Source organism: Heteronotia binoei, chromosome 21 (assembly GCF_032191835.1).
Source record: "Heteronotia binoei isolate CCM8104 ecotype False Entrance Well chromosome 21, APGP_CSIRO_Hbin_v1, whole genome shotgun sequence".
Taxonomy (NCBI): Eukaryota; Metazoa; Chordata; class Lepidosauria; order Squamata; family Gekkonidae; genus Heteronotia; species Heteronotia binoei.
The window spans coordinates 55,597,328-55,610,090 of NC_083243.1; the positions used below are offsets into that span (position 1 = coordinate 55,597,328).

Here is a 12,763-nt window from a genome sequence, read left to right on the forward strand (position 1 = left end):
CCCCTCACAACAGACACCCTGTGAGGTGGGTGGGGCTGGAGAGGGCTCTCACAGCAGCTGCCCTTTCAAGGACAACCTCTGCCAGAGCTATGGCTGACCCAAGGCCATTCCAGCAGGTGCAAGTGGAGGAGTGGGGAATCAAACCTGGTTCTCCCAGATAAGAGTCCACACACTTAACCACTACACCAAACTGGCTCTCAGCTAGAAAACAAAGTACCAACATATACTTCCACTTGATTAAAAGATATTAATACTTCCTGTGAGTAAGGGTGCAAATATGTGCCCATACACATCCAGTAATAGCATTAATATAAAATAAGCAATTTGTATTATAATGCAGCCAGGACAGGGATTAATCATGCCTAATCATGCTTCCTGACCTGGATAGCACACGCTAGCCTGATCTCATCAGATCTCAGAAGCCAAGCATGGTTGATCCTGGCTAGTACTTGGGTGGAAGACCACCAAGGAATACCAGGATCATGATGCAAAGGCAGTCAATGGAAAACCATCTCTCAATGTCTCTTGCCTTGAAAACCATATGGGGTCACCATAAGTCAGCTGTGACTTGACAGAAAAACAACACAATCGTGCTTGTCCATGCTTGTAAATATTTCTGTCATTCCTTGCTTTAATTAAAACTTAGAAAGACACTTTGCCAAATTTCTTCTGTTGGAACATGTATTCTAAATGAATATACTTCTCTTTGTAGTGAACCAGTGACTTACAGTTCACTCTGGTAACCAGGCCTTCAGCTAACAACTGGGTACCCTTAGTCTTGACTACTGTGCATCCATGGAAGAGCAAATCTGAGACAAATGCCCATCTAATTTCAATTGTTAGTAAAGTAACTACAAGGAGCGATGGAGATTACAAATGTTCACTTCCATAGGATTTTTCCTCTAACAATAATGCAAATCTAATGTTAGCACTATCTCAGGGATATAGCAGGAAACAGCAGACTAAGAATTTCATTTAACAACTAGCTAATAAACTACAGGGATTAGCCTCTTTCTGCACCTAGTACAGACATCTGGTGTATCAGATAGATGAAAAGGGAAGGGCCAGGCAAACTATTAAAGACATGACCGCATGTAGCATTAGAAATGTTCCTATTTCCATAGATGAAAAAGATAAAGAGAGATAACAACTGATAATTAGTCTTAACTCATAACTAAAGGTATTATACTAAATTTGAACAACTTCCTAAAACTCAAAAAACTAATTTAATCCTCCTTGGTAAAACCAGCAAACTCACCTAAAGGAGAATTTATTTTTAACTTTTAAGGAATGGCCATCAGGTTTTTAAAGCTATGCTTTCCAATAATGGTTGTTAAACTCTTTAAGGAATGCATATGCATTGAGCATAATCCCCTTATTTCATTGTTAGATTATTTCTGAATGATAAATAATTGACGTGTAATCAAACTTGTTTTAAAGTTAGATTCTCCCTAGTTATGGACTGTGATCATGATTAAGAAGCGCTATACAAGTATCTATACCCTTTGTGATAAATTAAACTTCAAATTATTACAAAAGTTGCACTCATCATTGAATTCAGTGTTATTTCAGAGTAACATGCAGATGGATCATATAGAAAGAGAACAGTGATGAACCTTAATTATAAGTAATTGGACAAGCTGCTCTCCCTCAAATAGAATTTACTAGCTTTCTGTTACCTAAGTAATTGAATCTGAAACTATTATAAAGTGAAAGAGAAGCAAACACCTTGGACCACACAGGAGTGATAAGGTTGGGATTTGAAATACTATCCTCAGTTATAGTTAAGATATTTTCTAATTGATAGTACTTATAACGGAGTAATGGGTGCCCATATGCTGCTGCCATTTTGCACAGATTGCTACCATCTTTTTTGCTATTTGTCTTTTTAGGAAATACCTTATGATATGCTTGAGCTCTGCACAAATATGGTCTAATATCTAAAGGATCAACCTGAATGGCATTAGTGAACTGTCCAATAGCTTCAAAATAACGATCTAAATGTAACAGCATGATCAGTCCAATGTTTACATAAGGCAAAGTAAGATACCTAAAATGGAGACAGAAACATGCCTTTTAACTATGTACACATGCACTTTAATCCAACAAATATGAAATAACATACTTTATAAGCAGACCATAACTCAGTGGTGATAGCATTCTGTGACAGACCCATACACATACAAACAATGCATCAATGCAAAATTCCTTCTCATCCATCCACACAGAATCTCATGTCTTTGTATCTTTGTCTAAGTTTATTGGAAATATATTTATTTATTTATAAATTACATTTCTAGACTGCTCTCCCCCATATACACAAAGCTCAGAGCAGTGAACAGCAATATAAAACACACTCATAACTCAATAAAAATAATTCACAATGCAGTTTTCTGAACTGATCTTCTATGATTGCCTCAGGGGCTCTTGTAACAAAGGGCAAGAAGTAAATGAAGCATGTAACAAAGTAAAGTGGAAAAACACACCTGTCCAAAGCCAGCACACTTTCGAAATCACAGATTGCCAGTATCCACTGTTTCATTTCTGTATACAAAATGCCACGATGAATGAAACAATTAAGATTCTCAAAATCATCATTGAGAAGAACTGGAAAGGGGGGCGGAATCAGATATTTAGGAGGGGTTATATGCATGTCACTAATTGTATCTTTTAAAATAATTACATTTATTTCAAGGTATGCCTGTGACTGTATGTTATTTATTACTCTGGTGCTAATCACAACCTCTTTTCAGACTTGTGGGCTTGGTTTTTCTTGATGATTAAATAAATCAAGTACCACTATACTCACCAAATAATTTTGATGTGAAGAGAAAAAAACCCCTTAGAGCAGGGGTGTCAAACTTATGAGGGCCAGATCTAAATGTCACTTTGTTCGGCTGGGCCATGTGTGCCATAAAATGTAACATAGAATCATAGAGTTGGAAGGGACCTCCAGGGTCATCTAGTCCTAATGAAGTACCAGAGATATAACCTTTATAAAGGTGATTTCAGACGTCAAAATGTCAGGTGAATGATAACAGCAGGCTTGATTCGATAAGAATGATACACAGAGGGGTAGATGTGGGGATGCCAGCATTGGTAACAGGACAGGAAACCTAGGTCTCAATTCCATCCAGGAGGATGCAAGAAATAAAAGGACACGTGTGACATTAGAAATATCATTTGCTGACCTAAGAGTGGCAGTGCTCTTGCAAAAGAATTTCAAAGGGAGATTAGAAAGAGGGACTTCTAAATTACAATTGATAATGAAGCTCAAAACAATACATTGTCCTGGACTGAACTCAGAGCTAGTTTTCTGTCTCCTTGCCAATGTGCGCTGTTATCATTTGGCATCTGAAATCACTCCATTCTCCATGATAAAAGGACCAATCCAAGAGAGAGAGAGGCAAAGAGAGAGGGGCAGAGAGGCAAACAGAGAGAGAGGCAGAGAAAAGGGGCAGAGAGACGCAGAGGGAGGGAGCAGAGAGGCAAATGGAAAGAGGCAGAGAGGGGGAGGAAAAAGAGGCAGAGGAGGGCAGAGAGGCAAAGAGAGAGGAGGAGAAGAGAGACAGAGAGAGAGGCAGGCTTACCTTTGTATCTCTCCCACGCGAAGCAGCCAGAGGTCTCCCTGTGCCTGTGTGTGCATGAGAGAGAGCAAGGGAGGGGGAGGGAGGGAGGAGGCAGGAAACAAAGACTCACAGAGGGAGCTGGGGGGAAAGCAAGGTAAGGTGTAACTGCAGCAGCAGCCCTGGAAAGGAAGCAGGAAAAGGAGGGTTCTGGAGGGGCTGGATTTGACTCCTGTGCAGGCCATATTTGGTTTGTGGGCCGGACATTTGACATCCCTGCTCTAAAGCATGTATAGGGGAAAGAGAGGTGGCCTTGGAAAATCCCATGTGAGTTTGTGAAGCTGCTGGAGATTTATAAAACAACCCTCTCCAATATTTCCCAAAGAAATTATTATAGTATCCATTATGAACAGGTGAATATACAAAAATCCAACTTTAAAATATCATAAAGAAAGAAAAAATACTCCATGACTTATGACAGAGATGGGTGGATATATACTGAAAAATGCAGTTTTAATTATAAAAAAACCAGGAAAAGAGGGAATTGAGGGCCAAACTACATGTAACAATATCCTCATGGCTGCCACAGGATGACAACACCATTTAAAGGTCATTTTCAAATGCCTCAGATCAGTCTACAGTGTAGTGCTGTTTTCCCCCAATATGGCTTTTCAAATATTGAACCAGTTACATGGGGGGTGGCCATTCTGGTACTTGATAAGGTGTGCACAGGGGAAGAGAGGAACAAGAACACCTTAGCCCACTACGTTGTGGGCCGTTGCAGCATTTTAAAATTACTTCAAAATGGCAGCAGTGTCCTTGTGGCAGCCATGAGAATGTTGTGACACCAAATTTGATCCCAGAGGAATTGAAAATTGCTATAAATTTACATTCTCAGTGATTCTGGGATGGGCCAGTCTTAACTTGTAGGATATGTATCCTCTCTGTAATAGGCAAGTGTTCTCCTTATCATGAGGCCACCAAGGAGAGGGGCTTCCTACTAAACCGAGTGTGGAAAAGTATATTCCAAAACTGCATTCCTTAAGCACAGATCAGAAATAATAATATTGTACAAAAACTTGACATCCAAATCACACTCACTATCAGGTCTATACCTACAGAGGGGCTTCTGGGGATCCTGCCCCCTAACTTCCTGTTGGGTGCCCCAACTCAGGTGCCCCCAACCTTCCCTCCCCCTGCCAAAACTGCAGGGGCAAAAGCTGAGAGGCTGGGGATTACCCATCCCTCCCCCATGATTTGCCTGGGAGGGGTACCCAGGAGTGGCTGCTGCTCCTCCCATGCCATTTAAAGGGCCTTCAACTGGTAGTCGTAGCAGGGAGAGGGAGGGAAGATCAGGCTCCCTGAGTTGGCTGCCCTGAGTCACGGCAGCAGCAGCCAGGGGAGGGAAGCCATTAAGTCCCCCCCCCAGCTTTTTAACATGCCCCCCCCTTAATTTTAAAATCCTGGCTATGGGCCTGTTCACTATCAATAAAGGAAAAGGTCCTTTTGGAGCACTTCACAATTTACTTTGCTCATCCCATCTGGAAAACAGTGTGGGGGAGATGCCTTTCTGAGGTTTTGAGATGAAAAATTCACCAAATGAGAAGATCTAACATGATTACTTTTAATTAATTTAAATCAAGAAAAAAATTGGACTTAAAGATTGTAAAACTGTTTGTATGTATGCACTTTACAACATGACCATGCTACAAGGAGGTGTTTTTAGAAAACAAAAGTTCCCATAAAACCACCATCGGGAAAGCTTAGGGAATTATTTTTTTTGGCATCAGCAGGAGACCATTTAATAAATGCTTTCCAAGTCATTAAAAGGGAACCTAATTTAGTGAGATTAAACGTTTTTGCTAGGAGTTCAACATAAACAGGTTTCCTACCTGTAACTGATGATCTTCGAGTGGTCATCTGTGCAGTCACACTGATGGGAGTAAGGCGCCTGCGCCGATCTCGATCGGTAAACTTAAAAGCTGCGGATTTCCGCGCCGACATCCCAGTGCGCATGCCCAGGAGCCCCCACCGCGCATGCTCACTGAGACGGGCACGGACATCCCGCCAGTTCCTTCTGACCGCCACGTCAGCCCAGTGATGGACCGGTCGCAGCGGGGAAGGAGGGCAGGGAGTGTGACTGCACAGAGGACCACTCGAAGATCATCAGTTACAGGTAGGAAACCTGTTTATCTTCTTCGTGGTCTCTGTGCATCACACTGATGGGAGACTAGCAAGCCAAGACCATACCTGGAGGCGGGTGCCACGGTCCATCAACAGGAAGCAGACTCTAACACCGCTCGGCCCAGCGCCGCTTCACGACGGCTTTGTAGGTCCAACGCGTAGTGGCGTACGAAGGTATGCCCAGAGGACCAGGTTGCAGCCCTGCAAATGTCGTGTAGTGGGACGCCTCGCATGAAGGATGCTGAAGTCGCCATCGCTCGGGTGGAATGGGCCCTGATGGGCCCAGGCAAGGGCCTCTTGCGCAGCAGATAACAGAGCTTAATAGTCTCCGTTATCCATTTGGACAGCCTCTGGGCCGATATTTTATGCCCCAGGGAAGGCTGGACGTAGGACACGAAGAGCCTGGGGTCTTTCCGGAAAGGCCTGACGCGATGCAGGTAGAAGGCTAGTGCCCTCTTTACATCCAGGGCGTGCAGTCTACTCTCGTCCTCATTTGACGGATTGGGAAAAAAGACTGGAAGGCACGTCTCCAGGTCCAGGTGAAATGCCGACACTACCTTTGGGAGGAAGGTGATATCAGGTTGTAGACGAACTCCCTCCTCCGAGAAACATAAGTAGGGGGGATCGCAGCGCAAGGCTGCCAGCTCCCCTACCCGCCGAGCCGAGGTTATGGCTACCAGAAATGCCGTTTTCCAGGCTAGCAGTTGAAGGGAACACGTAGCCATGGGCTCGAAAGGCCTCCCCGAGAGGGCTTGTAGAACCAGAGACAGGTCCCAGGCGGGCGCCAGATGTTTAACAGCCGGATACAGTCTGATAGCCCCTCTGAGAAAGCGCTTAGTGTCCGGATGGGCAAATACAGAACGCCCATCCACTTGCGAGTGGTAAGCAGAAATGGCCGCAAGGTACACGCGAACAGAGGAGACCGAGAGCCCCTTGTCCAATAAGGATAGTAGGAAGTCAAAGACGATCGGCAGGCCCGCCGTCATTGGGTCACCCGTACGGGAGGAGGAGAACTGGACGAACACTCCCCATTTATAAGAGTACGCTCTACGAGTGGAGGGTTTTCTGCTATTCAGCATCACAAACTGGGCCCTTTCCGACAATGACCTCACTGGAGGCGCCAAGCTGTCAACTTCAGTTGCGGTATGCCATGGTGTACCACCTGCCCTCCGTGCAGTAGCAGCAAGTCTGGGGCCTGCGGGAAGTGGTGATACATCCCGCCGGTCAGGCGAAGGAGCAGGGGGAACCAGTGCTGTCTGGGCCACCAGGGAGTTACAAGAATGCCCTTCGGCTGCTCCCTGATAACTTTCTGGATCACCCTGGTGATCAAGGGCAGCGGGGGAAAGAGATAAACCTTGTGCCTCGTCCAGGGCACAAGGAGGCCATCCCCGAGGGACAGCGGGTCCACCCCGCCCCTGCAACAGAAAAGAGGGCACCTCCTGTTCGCCCTTGTGGCAAACACGTCGAGCTCCGGGGTCCCCCATGCCAGGAAGACAGGGCGCAGAAAGGTCCAATTGAGCTCCCACTCGTGCCTGGCGGCGCCCCCCCCGACTGAGGAAGTCCGCTTGGGTGTTCAGGTTCCCGGGAAGGTGGGTGGCGACCAGAGAGGCCCCTAGGGCGATGCACATGTCCCACAGAGCTACGGCTAGGCCACAGAGTCGGCGGGAAACCGTGCCGCCCTGTCGGTTGACGTATGCCATAGCCGTCGTATTGTCCGTAAGAACTGCCACCGTTTTGTTCCGCAGGAACTTGTGAAAGGATCTCACCGCATGAAAGATCGCTAAAAGCTCCAGGAAATTGATGTGGTTGCCTGCCTGGGATAGGGCCCATCGGTCCCCCACACAGAGTCCTCTCATATGCGCCCCCCAGCCCCACAGGGAGGCGTCCGTGGTAATGGTGAGGGTCGGAGGTTCCTTGTGGAAAGGAGCCCCTTCTAGTAGATGGGCCTTCCGCGTCCACCAGTTGAGGGAATGCAGGATCTCTGGGGGAAGCGTCAGGCGGCGCTCTGGCGAGTCCCTCCCGGTTTTGAAATGAGCCAGGAACCACAGTTGAAGAGGCCTCATGCGAAGCCTCGCGAAGACCAACACCGCTGTGGTGGCGGCCATAAGGCCTAGTAGCCGCTGAAGCTGGCGAGCAGTGGCGACAGGGCACTCCTGGAGAGTCCTCACCGCCCGAATGATGTCCTCCGCCCTGTCCGGTGGCAGAAATGCCCTGCAGACCCTGGAGTCCAGAACGGCACCGATAAACTGGACCCTCTGTGAGGGTTGGAGGCGGGATTTCTTGTGGTTCACCTGCAGGCCCAGGTTCTGCAGCAACGTGAGGGTAGCGGTGATGTGACACAGCAGAGTCTCTCGAGACGGTGCGACTAGCAGCCAGTCGTTGATATACGGAAACAGGGTGATGCCCTGAAGCCGTAGGAACGCTGCAATCACGACCATAGTCTTTGTAAAGACCCTGGGGGCTGTAGAGAGGCCAAACGGGAGGGCCCGATACTGGAAGTGGTCCGAGCCGACAGAAAAACGAAGGAATTTCCTGTGGAAAGGGTGAATAGATACATGAAAGTAGGCGTCCTTCAGATCCAGTGTGGCCATCCAATCCCCTTGGTTTAGGAGGGGAAGGATATTTGGCAAAGATGTCATCCGGAACTTGAGATAGCTTATGAACAAATTTAGGGCCCGGAGGTCCATGATGGGCCGCAGGCCACCATCCCGTTTGGGCACTATAAAGTACCGGGAGTAGAAGCCTAGGCGGTTCTGGTCTGAAGGTACGCGCTCGATCGCATCCTTCTGAAGGAGGGATGCGACCTCCTCTCTCAACGTGTCCGTAGGGTTGGTGGAGACGAACGTCGGTGTGGTAGGGTGTTGACAAAACTCGATGACATAGCCTCTTCGAACGATGCCGAGGACCCATTTGTCTGTTGTAATGGTCTCCCAAGCCTTCAAATATGGGAAGAGGCGGGTACGGTACAAGGAGGGGGAAGGGAGGAGGGCCGGGAGGCAGTCAAAGGCCCTGCTTGGGTTGCTTGGAACCCTTCTGTCTAGAGGACTGACCAGCCGGAGGAGAGTACTTTGGCTTGGGCGTGTATTGCAGTTTAGAGTATGGCGAGGCAGACTTAAGAACATAAGAACATAAGAGAAGCCATGTTAGATCAGGCCAATGGCCCATCCAGTCCAACATTCTGTGTCACACAGCGGCCAAATAAATAAATAAATAAATAAATATATATATATATATATATATATATATATATATATATATATATATATATACACACACACACACACACACACACTGTGGCTAATAGCCACTGATGGACCTCTGCTCCATATTTTTATCTAACCCCTTCTTGAAGGTGGCTATGCTTGTGGACGCCACCACCTCCTGTGGCAGTGAAGTACTTCCTACTTGGGGCGCCATGGTTGGTCAGGCGACTTGGGAAATGGTTTTCGGTTCCAAGGCTTTGGTGCTTGTCGCTTGGACTGAGGTCGTGCAGCGGAGACCCCCAGGTTCCTCGATGTTTTGATGCTTTTGTCTATTTCTTGCAACACCGAGTCGGTGGTTGCACTAAACAAACCAGAGCCATCGAACGGCAAGTCCTCTATATAGGCCTGGGTATCATGTTGGAGGGCCGTGGACCTAAGCCAGGAGTGGCGACGTAGGGCAATGGCAGTTGTAAGTGTTTTCGCGCAAGTGTCGCCCGAGTGTTTAGAGGAGTTCAGTTGTTGCTTTGCTAGCAACATACCCTCTTTCTGCAATCTACGGAGGGCAGTCTTGGTCTGTTCCGGAAGGCTGGGAAGAAGTATAGACACCTGGTCCCAGAGACCATATTGGTAACGGCCCATACAGGCCGCGTAGTTGGCGATTTTGACGCCCAGCGATCCCGTAGAATACAGCCTCCTGCCTATGGAGTCCAATTTCTTCCCCTCCTTATCGGGAGGAGTGGAATGCGTCTTCTTGGCGCGTGAGGATGAGGAAACAACAATGGAGTTTGGATGAGGGTGGTTGTGCAAGAACTCCGCACCAGCTTCCTGGATTCGGTACATATGGTCCAGGCGTCTAGACGACACAGGCGTCGATATGGGTTTGTCCCATGAGGTCTTGGTAGTATGCATCATTACATTGGTCAAAGGCAGCGCCACCGCGGTGGAGGTGTCCCTCTGGACGATATCGAATACCGTGTCGGTAATGATCGGTTCGGGTTGCACAGTGGTGAGTGACAGTGACTGCGCCATGCGCTTCACCAAGTCCCCGTATGATTTTAAGTCCTCCGAGGGGGAGATTGGCTGCTCCTCGAAGGTCTTCGGTGAAGGGGAGGGTTGTCTCGGCGAGAAAGTATCTTGTTCGTCAGCCGATGAATCATGCGACCTAGATGATCTCGCAGGTGACTCCGAACGATCCGAAAGATGAGGGTCGGGCGGCGACACCGGGGTCTTTGGTTTCAGCTTTTCTGCTGGGGCTCGATGCCGAACCGATGGTCTGGTGTCCTCGACGTCGGAAGCCTTCGACACCGACGCGGAGGGTGGGCGACGTGGAGGACGGTACGACGTCCGAGACCGGTAGGAAGCATCGGAAGATTGGTCCCAATCAGGTTGACGAGGAGGGAGCCATGGGAAAGAAGGTTGAATGGGGTAGGCCCCATATAAATATTGCCACTGCCTCTGGACCCATGGGACCTGGGCAGGGTCTCGGCTTCGAGGCGAGCGGCTCCTAGGCGAACGGTCCTTAAGGTCTCTCTCTCGGTCCCGAGGGGGTGGACTGCGGGGAGTTTGAAGGCAAGGCCGAAACGGCGGTTCAATGTCGGGGCGCTGGCCGGGCTCGATCTCGTGGTCGGAGTCGGAGGAAATGACGAGCTCCGTCGACATCGAGGTGATTGGTCGAATCGGTGAGGCGAGCAGCTTCAGCGGCGGTATGATCGGAGCCGTCGGGTCCTGCGGAGAGGTGGAAGCGATGAGGGACGAAGATTTCGGCTTCGGCTTATCCAGCCTTTTTGCCTTTTTCTTCTTCTCGCTCTCCAAGCCCTTATCCTCTTTAGGCCGCTTAGCTGGCATAGAGGAGTCCGACAAGGGGGCCGAGGCAGTGCGTTTCACGTGCCGTTCGGCGTCGGAAAGCGGGCGCTCGGCATCGACCACCGATGATGGCGATGTCGATGGCGGGTCGGTAACGACAGGCCGGTCTGCCTTCTCCGCCGATGAACAAACCGGAGACAGAGTTTGTTCCATGAGGGCCGCCGCAAGTCTCGCTGCTCGGTTCTTCCGGGTTTGTTTAGAGAATTTTGCACAGTGTGTGCAAGAGTCGAGGCGATGCCGTTCTCCCAGGCACAGGAGGCAGAGTGAGTGCCCGTCAGGTGGGGCTATCTTGCTCCCGCACTTGGAGCACCGCCGAAAAAATCCCCACCGCCTTTCCACGCGCCAGAGAGGCGGGAAGACGGGGGAGGGGGGGGGAAGGAAGCAAAATAAAGCGTTCCGCCCGTACGCCCCCAAAATATCAGCAACTAACACTAACTAAGAACTAACACTATCAAAACTAAACTACAGCTAACTATACTAATTCCAAAGAAAGGGAAAAGTTCACCGACCGAAGCAAGTAGATCGACTGATCAGCGCGGCGGTCAGAAGAGAACTGGCGGGATGTCCGTGCCCGTCTCAGTGAGCATGCGTGGTGGGGGCTCCTGGGCATGCGCACTGGGACGTCGGCGCGGAAATCCGCAGCTTTTAAGTTTACCGATCGAGATCGGCGCAGGCGCCTTACTCCCATCAGTGTGATGCACAGAGACCACGAAGAAGATTTTTGCATTTGAGTTTCTTAACAACTCAAAAGTCACTGGGGCCCTGCTGAGAGCTCTTTTTTGCCTTTCTCCTGACATGGAACACTTCATGAATTTGACATATAAATTCATGAAGCATTCTATATTTCTCCTAACATAGAGCAGGGAAAGACAGGTATAGCTTTTGAGGTTTCTCACAATTTATCCAGAGTCACAATCTGACCCAAGACAATAGCTGAAGCACTATTTGAAGCTTGTCACCTCTTATACCACAGGAGAATGCTGGCAGTGTGGCAACAGCTTCACTTCTGGCTTCAGGTGGGTTTGAGGCAGAGGAAAAAAACCCCTCCTTTGATCCAACTTAAGAGGGAGGAGAAGACACAGCTTTGAGTCATGACTCAACTGTTGCAAAGTTCAAGGAGGTGCCAAGTCACAGAGGAGACTGGCAGGATTCTCCTCAGGTCAGTGCTTTAGTGTACAGTGAGAAGAAAGAAGGAGGTTGGAAGAGATAAGAGGGACAGAGACACGAAGTGTAGATGCTATCCCTGCATACTTCTATCTTTCTTATTGTAGCTTTCACAGCAAAGGTGGCGTTTTCTGTCCTTTTGTGGAATCAGCTCAGAATCTATGAGAAGTCTCTCTCCAGAGTGTCATCATCACAAAGAAGAGCGTCATCATCATATTACGAAGAGGAGTTTACACTTTCCACAAATCACACCTTTCCTGTCCTGACATTATGGTCGAGTTTAATTGTACTCTATTTCTGTAATTTAACGTTTACTTGTTCTGGTATCTTATCATATACCAAATTCTTTTACATGTTGTTTTAGTTTGTTAGACTATTTTTATCACCATGTTTTTTAATCTTTTATTGTGAAGGTCTTTGGCTATGTACAATAAATATTTCTGTTCTGTTTGTACAATTTACAAATTTATAATACTGACATACGTATGTATTTTATTTTTCTGTGCAAAGAAAGTATTAAGAATTTTAATAAAAACGTGTGTGTAATATTTCTTCATGTCTTGCGGCTCTCAAACATCTAACGTTTTATTCTATGTAGCTCTCATGTTAAGCAAGCTTGGCCACCTCTGTGCTAAATAGTTATTGAAAAGAAAATCAAAAGTTGCCATGATTATGATTTGGTTGAGATTTTTTACAGAATAACAGAGACTATTTAGAAGGTTAGGTTAATGGAGGCCAGCAGCCAAATTCAGCTTCTAGTGCTAAATACATACTGATCGGATT

At 47.7% G+C, this 12,763-nt stretch overlaps 1 protein-coding gene across 1 annotated transcript in view; it reads right to left on the reverse strand.

The window, feature by feature from the left end:
- The window catches only part of TTC6 (tetratricopeptide repeat domain 6), a 178,682-nt gene that overhangs the window by 62,485 nt on the left and 103,434 nt on the right, over positions 1-12,763 (reverse strand). Inside the window, exons 18-19 of the mRNA XM_060262626.1 lie at positions 2,487-2,607; positions 1,900-2,050 (exon numbers count right to left, since the gene is read on the reverse strand). Coding sequence (XP_060118609.1) covers positions 1,900-2,050; positions 2,487-2,607 — 272 coding nt within the window. The remainder of the gene's footprint in view (positions 1-1,899; positions 2,051-2,486; positions 2,608-12,763) is intronic.